The sequence below is a fragment of the Drosophila melanogaster genome, chromosome 3R, assembly GCF_000001215.4.
Source record: "Drosophila melanogaster chromosome 3R".
Classification (NCBI taxonomy): Eukaryota; Metazoa; Arthropoda; class Insecta; order Diptera; family Drosophilidae; genus Drosophila; species Drosophila melanogaster.
In genome coordinates, this window is record NT_033777.3 from 21790268 (window position 1) to 21811448 (window position 21181).

The following is a 21181-nucleotide window of genomic DNA, read 5'->3' on the forward strand; positions in this document are numbered from 1 at the left end:
TGGTCTGCGAAAATATTTGAAATGAAATCAAGTGCCAACATGTAACTTTTTGCAAATTAAAATGCCGTCAAGTGGCAACTGTTTAGAACAAAACTTCGGTTCATAATCACAGCACATACATATCCCCAAACAGGGCATCCAAAACCCGCTTGCCGTATCGTTGTTGTTGACTAAGTGATGAACATAAATTAGACAAATTTACGGCTCTTGTGTGAGTTGTGCCTTTTGACTTGTCTGTGGGTTAATGAATATGCACATCTACCGGGATGCCTCGGTTATGGGGGGGGGGGGGGTATCAATGGGTGTTTTCGACTAAAAGTAATCTCGAGTGGGTGTGTGGGGCCCTGTGCGTGGCCCGTGCTTTGTGTTTTGTGGGTGGTGTGTGGGGTGTGTGTGGTGTGTGCGTGATTTCGTGTCTATTGTGGGGAGCGTGATACTTACAAGCACCGGAGCGGGTCTGATCCTGAAAAGCTGCATGGTGGCATGAGTGGGAAATAGAGAATGGGGGAGGGGGAAGTTGGAGAAAGGTCGGTGGAAAGGAGCAGATTGAGAGATAGAGAAGTGTGGAGTTGTGTTAATGCACTGCGAAATAATTGCATAATGGATTATAGCTACAACTACAAATGCACCGCGAACGGTTCGTTTACTCAGGCTAACTCATACATAATGTATTGTATATGGCTCATCCGTACGATTTACAATACTACCTCTTTACATTATAATGTGCATAATGCACTCGACCGAATTGGTTGTGTTTCTGGGGCCGCGTTGCTTTATTTTTGGGGAGAGAAGCGGGGCGCCCATTGCAATTCTCTCTAATTAATCCCTTTTGATATTTTGATTTCTCCAAATTGACAAACAATACGTGCATTCCGCTTCATCGCATCTCAGAACTAAATGCCCAAGCCGAAGGAGCTTTTCATAAAGGATTTAATTATGCGAAGTTAATACGCAACCTACACCTATAGCCTTTCTTATTCGATGGGAAAAGTGTAAGCCTTTCGAACAATGCAATTCATTTTAAGCGGCTAAATCGCTACTTTGCTTAAAATTTAAATAACTCTTTATTGTTTTAAGATATTTTCTGTAGTCTAAATAGTAACAAAGTACAAATGACGAACGGAACACATAACTGAAACGCAATGAGAAGGTATTGCCATGACTAGTTTACAGTTTCTTGTATGATTAGTACGATGAATTCTTAAATTACACTAATTATGTATATACACTAAGAGTGGGCAGTATTCCAACTAGATGACTTACCTCGCAGGGGGGCGGAGCGCTGCGGTACGAAGGAACTATCTTGAAGGTAACAGAACCGCGTGCCTCGCGCTGCAATAGAAGGATTAAAATGGGACACATTCAATTAGCGCGTGAACAAAGACAGAACAGGATTTGGGCGTAATGGGATGAGGAAGAGCAAGTGAAAGTGGAAAGTGGACGATTGATTGGCGGGCTCACCAGCATTCGTTGCAATTGGCCAACCGACTGGTGCTGCACCGGCTGGCCGTTGATCTCCCGTATCTCGTCGCCCACGTGCAGCGTGGCCTGGCGATGAATCATCCCGCCGTGCATAATCCTGGCCACAATGCACCGCCCGTCCTCGGTCATCTTCAGCGTGATGCCCTGCAAAGGGATTAGATTCGTTTAGTCCCATGGCCAGCGCAACTCCCCGTAGGCACATTCAGCTTACCATGGGCTCGTCCGTGTTCTTCTGAAACTGCACCAGTCGCACCCGGGTCACATGCTGCAGTTCGCCGCCCTCGACGTTGTCCAGCTCGTCGCCATTGAGGTAGGGCACCATCGGGGGCGGGGTGACGCGCAGCGCCTCCTCCCCGTAGACATCCCGGGCCACCACATCGTGGCTATGGAGCAGAGCCTGCAAAAAGGAAACACAGGTAACCAGGTTATATGGGACTTCATAGTTTGGGTTAGTGCAGTTGCACAACTAGACGGAAAATTATTCTCTTTTCCTCTTAATGCAGACGGGATTAAAATGCCTTTTAATAAGCTTTAAAAACGAACCCATTTTCCATTTAAACGAATAGTTTTATATTATGCTCTGTTTAGATAATGTGGTGACGGAAAGTAGCTATTTCTTATTGCCATTATTTATGGCATAATAAAACTATTAAGGATGAGAAAATTCAAACGTTTTTGCATGGATATTGCATTATGGCATGAGTTCATCCTTTTTTGGACCCGGAACCCGGTAAATGGGTTGAAAGGGAAATAATTTTGATTTAAACACATGCTAGACATATGAAACCCGCTCATCGTGGTGCAAGCTTCGGTTTAGGGTTAGCCTAAATTATGGCAGGCAATTAAGCTGGCCGTTATGAGCTTCGTCCTGGCCATGTGGAAGGGCTCGTTTGGCTGGGAAATTAAATTTCCGATTTGCCACGCCTGCCACATACATCATAACGCCCAAATGGGGGACTCCCGACCGCACGGCACAACTTGTTTACAACATTAACTGTGCGACATTTGTTGCTCAGCCGCACAGTTTTGGGGGGAAAGAGCACGGAGAACAACACAAACGAGCTGGATAAAAAACCCATGGCATCTAGAGGATGAAACACCCATTTCCGAAAAGCCGTTAAAAGCGGCGACAGCCACAAACGAGGGCACGCACATGACCCCGTGACCCCATGGATAACCAGGGATAACCGGGCAACGACAAAAATCTCAACAATTTATGGCAAGCTCCTCCGCCGCAACCATCGTACAACTCGACTTGGCCCGACTTGATACAATTTCGGTTTTAATAAATTATGTTTAATAACGCTTTGAATATGTTGCGAAATTAATTTTTCTTGCCCTTGCCCTCTATCCTGCCCCACATCCTGGCGGAGGAATGTCAGAAAAAGGAGCAGACCAGATCCTGAAGCTGAAGCTGGCGATGCTGCTGTTGCTGAAGCTGAATCAGAATCTGAGGCATTGGGCTAGGCCATAAAAAAGGATTTTACTGCGATGCCATGCCGTGACACTTGTGCCACTCGCACGCACACAGACGCACAGCAGGGACGCACGCACAGCGAAAAGAACGATGTGCTCGGTACTCAAATTTACACTGATCAAAACAGCATCCAGCAGCGAAGGAAATATTTGAATATTATGTGAGCAGTAAAAGTTGGAAACCAGATCTCAATTACAGATTGGCTTAATATTTTATGAGTTGATATCGCTTAAACTTAAATTGGTTACACGATGTATCAATACTACCATTTATGTAACATTTATGTATCTTTAGAGTTTCCATTTGAAAAGTTTAAGTCGCTAAAAAAAAGGATTCTTTAATCAGGGACTTACGACTTGTATTAGGTACCATTAGACTAATTTAATTCAAATCCTTAAAGGGATTAACTCTTGCTGCTTGAGAAATATTTATGTCTGAACGGTAAGCCTGAGAAAACCCTAAGTTAATGTTTGCCATCTTTATGCGAGTGTACATTTACATATATATGCTAAGTACATCTAACGCACCGCCAGCACTTTTTCCCGCTGCCCCGACACCTTGCCACCCCACCAACCACCTGGCCATCGTATCTTAGCCCCCCCTTTAACTACCACATCAGGTTCATCCCCTAGAACCATTCATCCCCAATCCACTGGAACTGGCACTGGCCCCATAAAAAACGCAATTTTCAACGCTGATGATTACTCAATGCCACAAACACGGGCACGTAGCAGACCCACGCACACAAACACAGGCACATACACACGCATTCATTCGAATATACCTACACCAGTTCACCCACACATCTAAGCCCCCAGACCAACACAAATACACATACTTAGACAGAAAGCACGTTTCATTTCCGCCACAGACATCGCTGCCGACATCGACCGCAAAACTTAACTGAGCAGCTCCTCTCTTGCGAAGGATATCGCGCTCTTGTTACGAAGACTGCATGGAAAATATACACATATATCGCTCTCCCTCACTCTCTCTTTCTCTCTCTATTTCGGTTGCTTTTCCGCTTTACCAGCGTAGTGCACTATTGGAGGAGTCTACACTGAGGACTTGGCACTCAGCACTTTTGAGTGAATATCCGCAATGGCGTGTGCATAAATATTTCATAATACTTGGGAACCCATCGCGCAGCAGGGGAATCCCCAAAAACTCAGTTAGCTGTGTAAACAAGGATACGAGAATGATTTGGGGGGATTCGTCGGGGTGGGGGGGACTCTTTCGGGTTAAGTGTTGGGGCTGATGGTTCGGGGATTGACAGGTGGTAATCGAGTTTAGGCTTATCGGGAAACATCAATTCAATAATTTCGACGTGTTGGATTCGAACGAATCATTTTCCGGGGGGTAGGATATCAAATTTAGTGCGCCTTGATTTGCGATTGGGAAATGGAAATACCTCCATCGAGCATCCTTCAGATGGTCTTTTGATCCCGCCGTAAACATGCCAACCGATTTCATTCAATTTCGAACTGTTTCAAATGGGTATAAGTAACCCTATTCGATGGGGTTGGTATGAATGCTGTTGAGGTACAGGATTGTACAAATCTTTGAATGGGAAAATTAAAAGATGTTTACCGAATGCCAAAACAAATTACGAAAATAAAAGTTGAATTCCCATTTTTAGAGCACTTTATTTAAACCCACAACTAGATAAGATCTTTGAAAATGAAAATAGAATCGTTGCTTTCATAAAGTCTTCGAGCAAAATGCCGTAAAATTCTCAATGTTCAATGGAACAAGCCCTTTAGGATTCGCTCAGATCTTATTTTCCAAGCAGAATCAAATCTCATTCCATACTTGTCTGTCTGCAATTTATTGTATTTGCTCGTTTTGGCAGAAGTTTGCAATCCAATTACGCCAGAACTTCCAACTACCCATTAATGGGAGTTAGAAACACCCTGGAAGACAACCACGCCTACCAAACCATCAGCAGCCGCAACGGAATTTGACTAAATGAATGGGTAATACAATTTCCTTTTGCCAAGCAGCAAAATTAACTACATCGAATAAAATTTGCTGAACTTGGCAACTATTTAAATGCGGCAGCTGGCAGCTGGCAGCTGGCAGAAGGACGAGGCATGTTTCCTTGGGAAATGGAGGAAATCCCGAGAAGGACACACGCCTGGTTAGCTAAAAACCAAGTCGGCGCTGAACGATAAACAACGTAATCTGATTTCACTTAAGGGCCAGCATAGCCTCCTCCCTCCCCTCTACAACGACCATGGCCACGCCCACTGACCACTGAAAAGGCAGGCGGGTGGGGGCTAGGTTGGTTGGTCCATATTTAACACCAAGTTGGTGGACCAATAAAACGGTAAATTTAATAAGCGCTTGACAGGCGCAAAGTTGAGCAGTTAAGTTTAATGCCTCATTAGGCGCTCCGTTTCTGTGACATTGATAGCCAACGTGGCAAACTTTTGGCCCACACACACTAACCACACACCCACAAAGAAGTGGGAGTGGCATGGAGAGTGGGGAGTGGGAGTGGCCCACAGCTGCCTCTGATTTCCATGATTAATACTTAAGCGCTTGTTAAAGTTTTGCCGAGGTCCCGAGTTTCCCCATTTCCCCACTTGCCCGCTTCTCCGAGGTCCTGCCCTAAACAATCAGTATAACCCCATCCCGTGCTGGAAAAAGCCCAGAGCTTTGTTTGTTTGCTGCTGAGGCAGCAGGCACATCAGAGGTGAACTCCACCGGAAACTGGACGGCAGCCGGGATATAAAAAAAATCTCCAACCATAGCCAAAAGCAACGACAACTTTTATTAGTCGCAAACAACTAGGTTTCACTCTCACTTTGCGCTATTTTCGACTAAGAACCTAAGTGCGGAGCACTGGCTTTTCAATAATTCAAACGGCAAAGTTGTCCATAAATTTTGCACAAGTCTTTGACATAAAACTAACTTTGGCAAACAAAATCTTGAGCTCTGAATAAGTAAACTCAAAGGTTCGAGTTGTTAATACAGAAGCTATTTTAAGCGAAGTCGTGTAATTGACTCGCAACTTCAGCGTACTAATTGTATGTTCATGACACTTAGGATTTATAACGAAGCACACTCCAATTCTGGCATATCCTTTTCTATTTAATATTTTAAAGGAAAATTAACAAGACATTCAAGTGACTGTTCAAAACAAACAAACAAGCAAACAATCTAAAGGTAAACAGTGAATAGCTGCAGCTCTTAAGGTATGATATTAAAAATACTTAATGCTTTGAGTAATCATATTTCTCAGCTTTGTTTTACACTTTTAGCTATTTTTCCGCCAATTATCCATCAACTGCAGCTGAGTCAGGTCGTTTGTTGGTGGGCCAGTCCATCCAGGGAGCTGGTCATTTTTCCAGCTTTATGCTAAGCCACTAACCAACGGACCAGCAACCACCGACCGAAAACCACCCATCCACCAATTGTGGGTGAGCCTAGGACCGACCACACGAACGTTATTTGTTGGTTTTAATAATTACACAGCATGGCCAGGATGGTTTGGGGAATGCGAGAAAGCAGGATATATATAACAATTTTTTTTCCCTTCCGAAAGAGGGGTGGCGATACTCTAGGATTCTTCTCTCTTTAATATTCCAGGCCACACGTCAATTACACACGTACGCGCGACTGCGAATGGCTTCCGCATCCATTTCGGGGATTTTGGAGGTGGGCAGAAAAAACAGACAGCACGCGGAGCAGCCAGAGGTGGGCAGCAGCCGTTGACAGCTGAATCATCTGGATTAATGCCGAATTTTAATTAGTTCCATGGGCACTCGCCAGTGGCAGATACCCAAACCTACCGAGCATCGAGCCCCCAGCTCCCAGGTTTCCCAGGTCGTACGAGCTTTCAGTTGTTAATCCCATTTTGTGGCGAAGCCCGCTAGGATAGTTCACCACATTTGGCACCTTATCGGGTTTGGAGCAGCGACAACAACGCCCGAGGTCGTGGCAAAGATTAAGTGCACCCCATATGTGAGCCGACCGCCAAATGAATCTTCTCTGGCTTAATTAATCCCAGCTCATTGCCACCTCTCCACTTTAAAACAGGTGGGCGTTCACTTCTCGAATTAACGATACCATTTAAAAAATACTTTGGAAATCCATTTTGTGAGTGCCCAACAAATAAAGACGAAATCCAAATGTTTACTCAAAAAAATTAATTAAATTTTGTATCAAGCTAATTGCCCAAAAATAATATAAAACGCAATACTTGACAATTGAAATCAAAAGCGAAAATCTAAAAAAAAATGCTATGTGACCTAACGAATAATGTGAAAATCAAAAAATAAACACGTGACATTGTGTTCGTGTTTGTTTTTTAAAAATGAAAACGACCTGCTGTCACAGTGAATTTCGAAAATAAAGCTATCCAATCAGCAAGATAATTGCTCTTTGCTAATAAATACAAAAAAAAAAAATCACCCAACTATTTGCAAAGGTAAATCATTGATTTTGGGCAAAATGAAGTGAATTGGGCCTATTATGTTCTCCACTCAAAACCCTATACACCCTTGAACTTGAAGAGCACTCGGTATGGGTGAGAGCTCGGAATAAAAGCTTTTTAAAGTTGGAGCTGATGGCTGTGTGTGTGTGTGTGTGTGTGTCTGTATTTCTGCGTGCACCAGTCGGCTGTCAAGCTGTCAGGTCTGGCTCACAACTCACATCCCGGGGCTCAAGTGAGCTCCCAGAGCTCCCAGGATTCCCCGAGCTACCGAATTTCCATCTCAAAGGACCCAGCACATTTGCGGGCTAGCCTGTCTGTTGCGTGTCGCGCATTCAACGATAAGCAGCAGTTTCCCAGCTTTCCGTGGAGTTAGTCCATGAAACTTGCCAGCCGAGTTGTGCTATCGGTAACTTATCACCTGGCCGAACTTATTGTTGCGGTCCGGCCGTCTTCACTTCCACATACCATATACATCCGGTTTTGGCTGCGATGCGATAGGATTCAAAGCGATGCGATGCGATGCGAAGGGAAGCGATCCGTATAGTTGATACTGGGCTGTGTGGCTGGGCTGGCAACCACCGAGACACAGTCTTACAGTTAACATTGGTCTCCAATACACAACATTCACCGTATGACTATGTCGGGGTAATTGAGCGGCATCCTTTCTTCTCCGTTCATCGGCTACAGCGTCGGCGGCGGCGGCGGCTAACACTTCCTGCCTATTAGCTGGCATTATTATTGACAGACAATGTCCTTTACCCGAGCAGCCGGTGATGTTTGACGATGACTATGACGATAATAATGAGGACGATGGCGTCGATGACGATGGCAAAGGCGATGATTATTATGATGATGTCGCATCGGCGGGGTGGTATTGATTGACAGGTGGGCTCTCGTTTCAGAGAGCCAGGTAATAGTGCGCCAGGCTCCCTTATCAACCAAACAATGGCAGCGACATCCTCCCACTCATCATTCAATTTACCGCCACGCCGAAAAATCCATACAAAAACATATATATATGTGTGTATATATATATATATATATATGTATTTATTGATATTTTCATAACAAAAGGTTTTTCGTTGTCGGTTTTTGGTGTCGTGTTTTGGTTTTTGCCAACTGCCAACTGGCAGCAACTGAGGCAGCGGCAAACAACCACAAATTTCCTGTGTGTGCGTGCATATTATGCATTTATCGTCGGCATCTATCAGCGGTGCAAAGGAAAACGGGGTCTCCTTCCCGTGGGCGAAACATATTGTCATCGCTTTCACCTTGCCACCTCCCAATTTTCCCTCCCATCTGTCTTTCTCCATCATTTCTGCCACACACTCAAAAAAAAAAAATATGGCTTCTGCATATTAAATATGGGCTTTTTCCTGTCGGAGTGCCGTATGTTTTCAGCGGGTCAGCTTTCGATTTTTCCCCCAATCTGTTTTAATTTCGCAGAAAGGTTTTTCTACCTTAATAAATCTGTATGTAATGGTATTGAATTGAAAAATTGGATTACCAAGTGAATTCAAAAGCTTTGAATGACTTTTAAAAAGATGGTACTGCGTGTGCTACGGTTTGCATTCGATTTTCATTTGTTTCTGGTTTTTTGTGAAAAGAAATTAAAGATACTCTTTGATTTGTACATTTTAAAAATGATAATACTTTGCAATCAAAGTAAGAAGCTTAACAACTGGCGATATGAACGAAATGGAAAATGTCCTTGGACTCAAAAACATTTTGTGCGTGCTTTTGGAAAATATATGTATATGCTATGTAAATCAGACAATGCATTTTGTTGTGAGCATGGAATTATGCCGATTTAAGACATCTCCATTTACCTATGCCATTGAGGAAAAACGTTTCTGTAAGTGTGCCATTTCTCACTCGCTTTCATTGTATTCGTGTGACTAATGACGCCGTTAGGTAGGCAACACTTTCTTCTTAGCACGCATACACACACACACAGGCACACCCACGCAACAGGACACTCACATGCAGATCTGCATATGTAAATGTAATTTTATAGCCGCCATGTCTCCTCTTTCTTTGCTGAGCTGTTCTAAGTGTGTAAGTGGGGGTGTAAGTGTGAGTGTGTGCGAACACACATTATTATTTTTGCACACTCGACAGATCGTCTATGTGTGCGTGTTTGTACATCATGCGCTTATGCGTGCGCGTGTGTGTGCGGCATGTAAAATTTGTTTATTCAATTTCAACTAGGCAAACAACGCCGCAACGGCTGCAGCGGCACAAAGGGCGATAACTCACTTTCGTAACAAGTAAACTAATTATTTCTTTACTTTTTTCATACTTTCTTTATCCCCTCTCCTTGCTTTCCCTTTCCCCCCACCCCCGCCACCATTCCCTATAACTTTTTCTTTGTTTTCTTTTCCTCAAGTTGTTGTTTTATGCTTGCCTTGAAAACAGGGGGTGTGTAGTCCTGCGCGGGGTGTGGATTGTTAAATTGCAAAATAATGTACACACTTGCTGCTTGTAATCGCCGTTGTTGTTGTTCTTACAGGCTCTAACTGCTTGTTTCAGGCCATTGTGCTTGTTCATCATCATCATCGCCAGCAGCATGCTCATCAGGGGCAAACACACACGTCCTTTGTAGGGTGGACCAACATATGGCAGAGTTTGACAATTTAACTCGCATTACCTATACAATTAACATTTTCTAACCAAATTTAATTTCAAATTTTGGGGCTTTGAAAAACGAATTTTCAAAAAATTACTCATACGACACGTAATCCATTTAACAAATTGGATGGAATTTTAATGAGGCTTTTGAAATTAAATAACATTTTGAAATTTATGTAAAATATGGGTTAAGCGTGTAAGAAATGTATACTTTCTTGTTCTAAATTACTAATACGACTCATAAGTCAGTCTATAAAATTTTTTTTTTTATTTGGAGTTCTAGCCTACATTTCGTTCAAAACTTTAAGCCAACTTATAGAAGGCCGAAAAGTGTGCCGAAAATTGGACACGCACTTAAGATCCACTCTAATGCTCGCATACAAACATCCTCGGGCGCAATTAACGCATTCACAAATGAAGAGTGTCAAGGCTTCAGTCAGTCAGTGGGTTGGCTGGTCCTTCGGTCCACCAGTCCCCCAGTCACTTTGTCAGTTAGGCAGTTTTCGTCCGTTCATTTTCCTTTCCATTTCCTTGCCCTGTCTTCGCATTCTATTCTTCTTTGGCAGTTTTTTTTTTGGGGCCGGTAGCCCGAAAAAAAGCGTTACTCAAGTCCTTCTATCAAGATAAAAGTTTTTGTATGCTTGCCAGAGGGAATGCTAAATGTACGACAACACTTTCGTGAATGTGTGCGTGTTGTGGGTGGTCGGGGTATGTGCGGCATGTGGCATGTGCCACACACTGTGACGGCCACCATCAGGCAGGTGTAAGTTAGTTAGTCTCGAATCTCCACAATCAGCCCCCTTCCCTCTCTCCCTCTCCATGAAAATTACAAATTCTCTCATGCATTGTGGCATCAAATTTGAGGTACTTAGGCGGCTAATGTTCGCGATGAGAGACATTTTTGAAATCATTTGTCGGATACTTTAGATAAAATACCAACAATATGTTTACGGGCACACCTCAAGGGAGTTAATCAAAAGAAATGGTTTTGACTTAAGGGCTTTCTGGCGGCTAATGAGAAAGATATATTTCCATAGATATAAGTCGTGAAATTTTAGTTATGTTATAAAGGTTTTGAAAATGGAAAGAAGAGAATATATTCCTCTTTTAGCCACGTTTTCCTTTACAGACCTCAAACTTAAGTTCGTAATCAATTTGATTAATCACAATTTTTGACGAAATCTTTTAAAAAGTTTGAAACTTTGCGTATTGTTGAGCCCCATTTACCTTTGATAGGTTGTCAGGACAATGGCAAGTGAACTACCCATATTAAATGACCAAAATTATCAAAGAATCTTGTTCGTTTCACCCACGCAGGAAAACTTTTTGAAGGTCTTAAGGCTTTGCCTTTTTAAGAGTGCCCAACTTTTGGCCAACTCCATTGCCAGAGTTTAAGACTCTGCCTAAGCTTTATGCAGTGCTGAGTTCGTTCCTTTTATAGTTAGTGCGCTGTAAAATTCCCTTTTTAAAAAAGTTGGAACTCAATTTGAGGCGTTGGTGACCACACCTTTTGCTGGTCGCCCTTGGCGGGATGATCTTTCAGAACCGTCAGCCTGCCGGCAGCGTAACGAGCCTATTTGCTATGCCTCATGCCCTTTTTGGAAACCGCCCTACTCCGGCAGCCAACCAACCCACATTCAGTGGCCTGTTCTTGTGTAATATTTATGTAAATTTTGCCCTAGCGCAAAAATTGAAAGGCGTAATGGTCCTGTGTCGCAGCGACCTTCGGAACCTGCCGAGCCAGTGGAACCTTTGGAAAAGCCCGCCCCTCGACATTCATTCAGGCAACCCACTTTGCATATGATTCGCTCCGTAACTGTGCTCCTTGTGCGTGTTTCGCTTGGCTTCTCATAATAAATGACAACGAGCATATTATGCTCTATAATCGAGTGGAAGAGAATTATTTTGTGTGAACTAATTGCATTAGTGACATTCAATTTGATACCGGGGGGGTGCGGGAAAAGGAAAACGTAGAGGTAGAGCGAGCAGCGAAAGGGCCCAAAAGAAAAGCAAGCCAAAGGAAAACAACGTTAAATGGCAATTGTCACAAAAGGCCGGGATTTCTGATAGTCGATCCCCTGTCGCTGTTCTAGTTTCTGTTGCCACATCATAGTTTATTCCTGGCCCTGTTTTATGCCCGGCGCAGTCAAGCAAAAACCTGCGCCTGTCGCTGATTTAGGAAAAGCGACCCAAAGCCAAAGCCAAAACCAAGGCCCAAAAACCCCAAGCCCAGCGCAAAAGGACCTGGAAGGACCCTAACCCAGGCGCAGAAAAAAAAAAGGTAACCGGGTCACCGCTTGGGCAATCATGTGAATCGAGCTCTTTATAATTTGCGAAACTATGTGAGCCGAGGGCCCAGCGAGAGTTGCTATGGATGTTCCTTTTGTGTTCGGATTATCTCTTACCAAGAATTGTAATATAAAGCGAGGTGCCCATTTTATGATACTGTAGAAAGCTTTTAAGTGGCCAGCTTCTTTGGGTTTACTGCACCATTCAACTTAAAGCTCCTTGTATAAAATACATAATGCTAGCCAAGCAACTTGTTTTTCTCCAAAGAAAATCGTGGGCATACATACATGCATACTGATAACTTATCTAATAGCTTTGACAACACTTTGACTTAAAATTCAATTTACTTAAATACATATGTGTCAGTCTTCTAGGATTTAGGGAAATCTATTTAATACTTGTATTTACTTTAGCAAAGCGAACTACTGCACTTAATAGGATTTGTGCAAAGTATCCTTGCAGTGTACAGGATAAATAATTTTAAGAGGATTCAGGGCACTTATTTATGAAATCAATTCACAAAAATAAAAGACATCATCTCAAAGACGATAGCTCTCAATGACCACAATGTGTTTTCTGTTTAGGCAAACAGTCAACAACCCATGAAACCCCCCACGTTGTCCTGTGCGGTCTGTTTCGTGTAAGTGTGCATATGCGGTATGCGTATTTTCCTGATCTTTGTGTGCGTTTTTTTTTTTCTTTTTTGGTCTTTTTGGGCTGGCCAAATGAAAATAATCTTACATGTCGTTGACACATTTCGCAGTACTGCCAAAATGCTGAGTTTCCGCTTAGATTTGCTTACCTGACGGTCCGAGAAAAGTGAGTGAGCAAGCCATTTTGGGAAGAGAAAAGAGAAGAAACAAAGAGACATAAGTCAAGATGCGATTAGTTGGGCAACTAAAGCTACATATCAGATACAATTAATATGTACAATTTCTAGATGGCAAACTGAAAAGCGCAATAATCATATTGTGGCAAGCTGAATTAGTCAACGGATTTTAGCGACTGATTGGGGGTTTTATATGGCCGATATATGACCAGCCCTCGGATAAAATACATGTACATTTACATCACGATCAGAGACGCCTCATCTCACCTGGTGTCCGGAGCAGATGGAGCCGTTCGGCACGCGCACACGAAACGGACTGTGGACCGGGCAGGAGGTGCGCGGTCCCCACCTGGTTACCGCCGCCTGCTGCAGCGACAGCGCCGAGCTGCACGGATTGAAGAGCGCCGGCGGCGGCGGCGGTATGCTGATCGAGCTCAGGCCGCTCAGGCTGCGGCAATGGCCGCCGGCATTGGAGCCCATCATTGCGGCATCCGCGGCTGCCACAGCGGCGGGACATTGCGGGACACTCTGACCGCTGCTGCCGACGCCGCTGCCGCTCATACCGCTGCTGCCGCTGCTGCCCAGCAGGGATATGTGCGAGCCACCGGACATCAACGACTGTGATGTCAGCCCATGATGCTGGCACATGCCAATGGGATGGTGGGATTGGGGCACTATTCCGCCACCGACGCCGCCGCCGCAAGAGGTCACGCCGCCGCCGATCGCCGCATTGGACCATTGACCCGCCTGCTGCGATGGCCCGCCGCCCGCTCCAGATCCAGCCGCTCCAGGTCCAGATGCCGCCGCTGCTTGTGGGTCGCCGCCGGCGCAGTAGTGATCCACCGTAAAACTGTCTTGGCTACCAGAGCATTGCAGGCGATGCGGGGGCGGTGACGACGAGTGGCGCGGGTAAATGTTGTGTCCTTTGGGGGATTTCTTGGTTTGCTCCCCCCTGCGCTGCGCAGCACGTTCTAGCCTCTTGATATGTGGTTTAGGCCAGGAGCTGCCAGTGCCAGTGTCAGTGTGCTGATGTGGCTTATGCTGTTCTCACTGTGTTCAGCGTTTGGGCCAACAAGCATTGCTTACAGGTTTATGGTTTTAACTCTCTGTATTGTTTCGGTTTGTTAACAATGGTTTTTGCTTTGTCATGTGTGTCATCCGCGTAGACTCCCTTCTGCGATCACAGCTTTTCCAACAACAACTTCTATTTAATTATGATTAATCAACAACAAGAAACTGGGCGATGCTTTATAGTCTACAACAATTTGGTTTGTCGGGGTTTTTGTTGGGGCTTGCTTATTACTGTTGTCTATTATTCATTAATGGTTATGTAAATTCTGTTGCTATCACTGGTAATATAATGTGTCCGATTCGTCCAATATCCAATGTGCATCTGCATCTGTATGTGCATTCGCATCTGCATCCCACGACGCTGAGTTGATGTGGCAATAAATTATTGTATCCTTTTTAATTGAGCCTGCCTGGGCAGCAAATATATACTTTTGTTCGATTTAGGCTATTTTTAATGCTTTAGTTTTTATGTGCTGCAATTGATGCAATTAACTTGTTCATCACAATTGTAATTAATTTGTTGTATTTGGGGTTTAACTTGGTTTTAATCTTGCTTTATTATTGAGTTCTCTATATAGATGTGTGTGTGTTTTAATTTGATGCAACTTTTTGAATTTAATTTTGAATTGATTTTGTTTTGGTTTTTTGGTTTAGCTTTTATATTTTCAAATTTTCTAGCATGCGATTTCTGCAAAGGAAAATCGTTGAAAAGCTCAAAATTTAACGAAATTTATTCGACTTGCGAAGTGTGGGTGTGTGTGTGTGGGGATTCAAGGGGTGTTAACTATATACAAACTCAGCACAGCGGGAAAAGGAATTTCGGGCTTAAGGAATTTTAATTTAATGTTGCACGCCGCTGAGAGCCTTTCCAGAAACGCTTGTTTTCGCATTTAATACAAATAAATTAAATATTTAATCCCTTAGACACACACCTGTACAATTGAAATTAGTGAAACGATAGGCAACCTCGCATCCACCTTCCATCGAAATCTCCAACCCCGAAAGCAATCAACGAAACAGATGGGAACCAAATGGAGCGTAATATGCACTGGGGGAAAATCGATTTGAAAATGAAAAGGCCTACAAAATCGTTTCGCAATAGCCAATGTACAGATACTTGTGGAAAGTCTAAAGTTCCTACGATTTTAGCATCATTTACATTCATCTGTTTAGTTGATTATATCAAAGGTATTGTCTATTTTCATACACATATATTCAAGATTTAATCCATGTGCCCTTTTGTTTTTAGGCCCTATAACTATGCATTGTTTCTGTGTAGACAGTTTTCTATTCCTCGCCTCGTTTTAATTAAACTCACTGTCTAGGCAACTGAAAATGTGTATTTTATATGCCTCAGAGATAAAAATAAAAATTTACAATATAAAAACCTGTGTTGTCCCAGGGGGAAAGCGAAACAGAACTTGGTGGGCTGGCAGGCGAAGGCGGAACGGGGCGTTTTATCTAAACGGTTCCAAAAGGCAATCGTTTGGGGAAAAAGCCTTAAAAATAAAAATAAAAACGGCGGCAGGGGAGGACAACAAGACTGTGAAGCAAAAAAAAAAAGCTAAAATACAAAAAAAAAAAATCGAGAGGAGTGGAGAAAACATGGAACTCGGGAAATTATATGCGCTAATAAAGACGGAAGAGGAGGGCTGAGGAGATAAAGAGGACTCCCAAGGACTCCATTGCCAGGCAATTCCCAGGCGACTATCGGTACCGCAGGCGGAGACTATTTATGCTAAATAGTTTTCAACAAATTCCAAACACACTGACTGCCGAAAGTCTGCCATCGCTGGCATCGAATTAAATTAAAACGGAATTGTGAATGCTTAAATAATATTCGCATAATAAAAGAGGGAACCCACGAACCGGGAGGCGTTGAAATGTTTGCTTTTGGCGCAGCTTCCGCTGAATGCTAATGTGCCACATGCCGCCCATAATTGAATGGGAACGTGCCAGTCTCGTCCTGGCTTCTGGTCGTCCTGCTTTTCTTCTGGCTTTTGGCTTTGGCTTTCTCTTTATCCTGCGGGGCAGGAAGTCAGCCAAGGACGTGGAAGCCGCGTTGCCGTGGAAGCTGGAACTTTGCAGCGGAACATACGCGTTCAAAACAACCAAATTCAATTCATAAAAGATTCAAAAACCAACAAAGAAAGTATGGCAGAAACACTGAGAGAGAAAGCAGCAAAGTATGAAAGAAAGCAAAACGAGCAGACCAGAAAAACAAAAAAAAAAAAACAAGACAAAATAAAAACTAAGTTGAGTGAGTTTTACCAGTCTATCTGGATTCTGAGGACCAAGGACCTGTGGGGAAATGGAGGACTTCGTCTAAACTACTGAGCTGCACTTGCTACTCGCTGGCAAAAAGCTGCGGTGCCAAGTGGAAACGGAAAAAATGAAAAGGAAAAACAGGGCAAATAAAAATCTCACGAATTTTCAAGCACAGTGGTCGCTTCATCAGTTTACCTCTAATTGGTAGTGATTCGAGTGCTCCTTGAATATTTTTATTTACCAATCAATTCAATTAAGACCGCAAATCATTGGAAAACTAGCTGGGGGTATCAAATATTTCATTGTTTATTTGTTGCTAAAAACAGTCTTTAACAGGATGAAGTCATTTCAGTATTCAAGAGCAAACAAGCAGCGATTTCGCTTCATCCTCTCAACAGCATTAAGCTGATAGCATATGTTTTCTATGATAATATTGGCCCATCTTAAACTCGGTTTTCAATCAAAATAAACCAACCTGCCGTCGCAGGTAAATATTCAAATCTAGGATCTTCGACTCGAGCAGAAGTACTGCGATGGAGTAAATGAAAATTCTAATTTCAACGCGACCACTGTAGTTTGAATTCTCTTGCAGCTTCTCTTTGGCTTCTCCCCTTTTTCCCCGCTTTTCCCAGTCTTTGTGTATATATACACATTTTTGATAAGGCAAACGGAAATGGCATAGGATGGCGAGGGGATGGTGAAACGGGGGCGGGGCTGTGCTGAGTGGCAAAGTGAAGTGAAGCGAACTTCAGTTTGTTGAGGAATTCCAAGTTTGCAGGTGCGTGGGTGGTGGGTGGATTTTCGTTAAGGTGTTCTACGCTCTTTTTTTATGTTAGTACTTACTGCAACGAAATGTTGTTGTTGTGCGTATCTAACTCGTTGTGTGTTTTCAGGGGTTTTTCTGCTTTAATGAATTAAGGAGTACATATTTTTTGTTCTTTATTGTTTTAATTTATTTAGCTTTTTTTGCTTGCACTGGCTGTAGTTTTGTTTCGGAATAAATTGATTTTGATTAGTTTTTGTTCAGCACCGATTTCATTTGATTTACACCGCAGACATCAGCACACACACACACGCACAGACACGGAAAATCACGCACACAGATAAACGTAGGCGAAATGCGATTCATTTAATTCAATTGAGGAATGAATTTTGGTGGCGCGTTCGTGAAATCATTGATAATCGTTTCTAGCAAATCGATTTGGCAATGCGGTCGAAATGGTTTCTCTGCTGGCGTCGCTGCCTTATCCTTGTTGCGGTTGTTGCTTCTCCAAGAGAGCGTTAGCGGGACCTGCCTCTCTCGAAAGAGAGAAATCAGAAACTCCCACACATACACACCAAGAGCTCAGAGAGGGAGCGGGGGGCCAAAGAAGGCCAGAAGCTGACCGGATCGGACAGTATGAAAAAAATTCGCAGGAAACCAGAGAGGCTGCGAAAAAAGTCGCCAAAACGACCACGCACACTTATTTTTTCCACTCTTGTGAAAATCTGTGTGAGAATTTTCCGTGTGAAAATCAATGCGTTTGCCTTTACACTTTTTATGTTGCCCACATTTTTTTGCGCGCAACTTTGTTGGATAACGAAAGTTTGCACTGCTTGCAATTAAAAAGTTTCTATCGCTTTTTTTCGGCTTTCCAAAACTTTAGTTTGCTCGCTGTCTTCCGTTTTTCTCGACTTTTTCTTTTGTGATTTTCCTAGTTTTTTGCATTTCGCTGCGCCGTATGGCAACTCACTGGAGTGTGTGCGTGTGTGCGTTTTTTTTCGTGTGCAGCCGTTGTGCGTGTGTGTGGTGCTGCGGGCGCTGCTTGCTGATGCTGCTGCTGCGGCTACTGCTGCTGCGGATGCTGCTGCTACTGTATACCCGTGCTGTCCAGGCAAGGGCTCGCGTTAAACTGGCACAGAACCAGTCAGCAAGGTGCACAATTATAGACTGAATCCTCGAATCCTGTCAGCATCCAGTTGAAGCTCTCTGTCCTGTCCTTGCTGTCGCTCTCTTTTGCTCCGCACTGCTTGTCCTTGCTCTCCTGGCCTGGCCTTGCTCTCCCTCTCTCTTTTTGACTTTCAGCTGAATGCAGCCCGCTGCCCCCAATCAATTTCCTGTGTGCGAGCGCGACAACTAGTGTTCGCTGACTTGGTGGCCTGACTTCTGTGCTGCTTGCTGAATCTGTTGTGGGATGCAGGATGCTGGCAGCGAAGCCGACGACGACGCCAACTGCAGCTGCGGACATGCGCAGTAGTGGTCTCTGTCTGGCAGCCACATTCCTCACTCATTGGCAATCGCAGACGATTTTGCTGCTGCACAGTGGTCTAAAGCCATTTAAGTATCGTTTATAATTGTAATTTTGGTGGAATTCAAAATGGAAACTAATTCAGAGGTAATTTCCCTAAGTATAAATATTTCAGTTATAGTACATTGTTTTTTAAAACCATTTTTAAAAACATTTCCGACGAAATTAAAATATATTGCTAATACGCAACGTGGGTCCTCGAAGTTGCTTCATGCTTAAAATCATGCTTCAAATCTTAATTAAAAGCCTATCTAAAATGGCTGCCATCGTTTTAGAGCACACTAATTGGCCAGCTAGGCCAGTGTGCTCTGCCACCGCCTTTTCGGCTAACGCACAACGTGGCAAGCGTGCAAATATTCGTAATTTATGGCACAATGTCTGCGCCACGTAGTCGTTAACCCAATCATTGCCAACGTCAACGCTGGCGTCATCATCAGCATCAACATCATCCGTTCCTGCATCATCATCATCATCATCATCATCAGCAGCAGCAGCAGCAGCAGCATCAGCGTTTCATCAGGACGCTGCAGCTGCAGATTGGTGAGCGAGCGGTGGCCAAAAAACTTGGCCAAAATAGGTGTATTGTGAACAGCAGGGTGGACCCGGGCTTTCGAGTGTAATTTAAGGTTATAAAAACAGCACTTTTGGTGTAAGTAAGTCATAAAAAACTCATAACAGCACTTGCTTTCAAAGTTTATCACTCATACGCAGTGTTGTCCTTTTTTTGTATGTAAAAACCTGACTTATGTGTCGTATTCGTAATATTTTTTCAGGTTCAAATTGATTTTAATGAATATAAGAATGCCGAAATTGTTTTTTTTTTTTTTTTTTTTTGCATAATGTGACGGTTATAAAAATTGCGCAAATTCTTCTGAAAGTCACTAGATATTTTAAAATATAAAGTTTTAATTGAATTTTGTTGGTGTGAAAACTTGGCGAGCTTTCTTTAATTAAAGTTTTTAGACATGACATGGTGAATTCAGATTTTACCGTGTATTAAAACGTGATGCGTACGAAAATGGTGAGTAATATTCGACTATATTTCGGTGGCGCATAGGAAGAGCAATGTGTACAGTGTTCCTAATTACCTCCGATAGCGGCTCACCCTAGAATCCTGGCACACAATCACCAAGACACTCAGACACTTGCCAAAGAGGATGCGGGCGTGTGGCAAAAGGATTCATTGCCAAAAGAGGAAGACGCAGCAGTGGCAGAAGCGGCAGAAGGTGGAAAACCGCAACCTAATTACATGTGGTAAGGCCCCAGCTATCCATTGGGGCCAGGCAAACACAGAGAAAGGACGCAGAATGGCAGGACGAGTGGGGTAGCAGGGGGGGGGGACAAATGGACAGACAGTCGGAGAGACAGCCCCTTTATGAGTTATGAATCTGTGCTGAGGCACAGCAAATATTTATGGAGCGCTTGTTGTGAATAGCAGGCCAACCGACTGTGTGGGGTCGAAGATGGGGGACAGTATGTGGGGGAAGGGACAAGAACGGAGACGGAGACCTGTGCTTGCAGATTGAAAATGGGAATACCCTGCCAGGACAATTGTTTCCATGGCAGCTAAATACATTGACTGTACTGCCAGCTCTGCCTACCTTATGTTTTCCGAAAGTCATTTCAATTTTAATAAGACATTTGATAGCCTTGAAATATTTGTCCACTTAACTAAACGCTGCTGGGATCATTGGAACCGAAAGGGCAACAAGATGTACTTAAAAATTAATAATGTCAGCTTTTGTCTGCACTGCTAAACTAATGATGAAAATCACAATACGATTCTTTTTGCAGGGCATTTGAGTGCTGCAGCGGTATCTTTTCAGCCTCACAGTGCAAAGAAAGCAATTCAGACAATCGATTGATTCGCAAGGACAAGAACGAACAGCAGCCATCATCATGCGAGCTTAACGCGCTGCATAACGGGATTTTAATTAATGCAAAATAAAGCACCACCCACTATCTCTGACTATCCGACAGATTGCACCTCGGAAAAGCCACCACCACCCATCCATCGCCCAGCGTTATGTTATGTCGAGTGATTTTCGGTCCAAATTCATTTGGGCCCAAGGTTCCAGCACAGGCAGTGTAGGTCAAGGCCCATTCGAAAAATGGAGCCCGTGTAATCGCATCCTGGCCATAAACTATTAACTTGCTGCTGTCGCCAACGTTTTGTGTTGCGCTGCCAGCAACACGCCAATGGAAAATGGAAATGCCGAGGGCTAAAAGCGTCCAAAAAGGGTACCAGGTGCACTCGACAGTCCTACTAGCAGCATTTATCACACACAAAACACACTTCTGATTCAGCATTTGAAATACTACTTAGGAATCTAATGCACTTTGAATGAAAGTTGAAAATTACCAAGTAATAAGTATATGTATTTTAAAAATCGATCTAACTTTCG

The 21181-nt window shown here is 43.5% G+C and overlaps 1 protein-coding gene and 2 non-coding genes across 10 annotated transcripts in view; all 3 read right to left on the reverse strand.

The window, feature by feature from the left end:
• Nucleotides 1-21181, reverse strand: part of CASK — a 39275-nt gene that overhangs the window by 6868 nt on the left and 11226 nt on the right. For 4 of the 8 annotated variants that reach the window (NM_001170210.2, NM_001275882.1, NM_079717.5 and 1 more), the window contains 3 exons: nucleotides 1694-1879; nucleotides 1462-1626; nucleotides 1264-1332 (listed from right to left, as the gene is read on the reverse strand). In NM_001170210.2, the coding sequence (NP_001163681.1) occupies nucleotides 1264-1332; nucleotides 1462-1626; nucleotides 1694-1879 (420 nt within the window). Of the gene's footprint in view, nucleotides 1-441; nucleotides 472-1263; nucleotides 1333-1461; nucleotides 1627-1693; nucleotides 1880-13061; nucleotides 13123-13416; nucleotides 14909-17331; nucleotides 17636-18349; nucleotides 18423-21181 lie in introns of those variants that run through there. The other 4 variants (NM_001104392.3, NM_169971.3, NM_001104393.3 and 1 more) reach the window with 3 other exon arrangements.
• On the reverse strand, nucleotides 7960-8064 carry mir-999 (mir-999 stem loop). Its single transcript, NR_048455.1, has one exon. It is a non-coding gene; the product is annotated as a mir-999 precursor RNA (primary transcript).
• On the reverse strand, nucleotides 8247-8404 carry mir-4969 (mir-4969 stem loop). Its single transcript, NR_048457.1, has one exon. It is a non-coding gene; the product is annotated as a mir-4969 precursor RNA (primary transcript).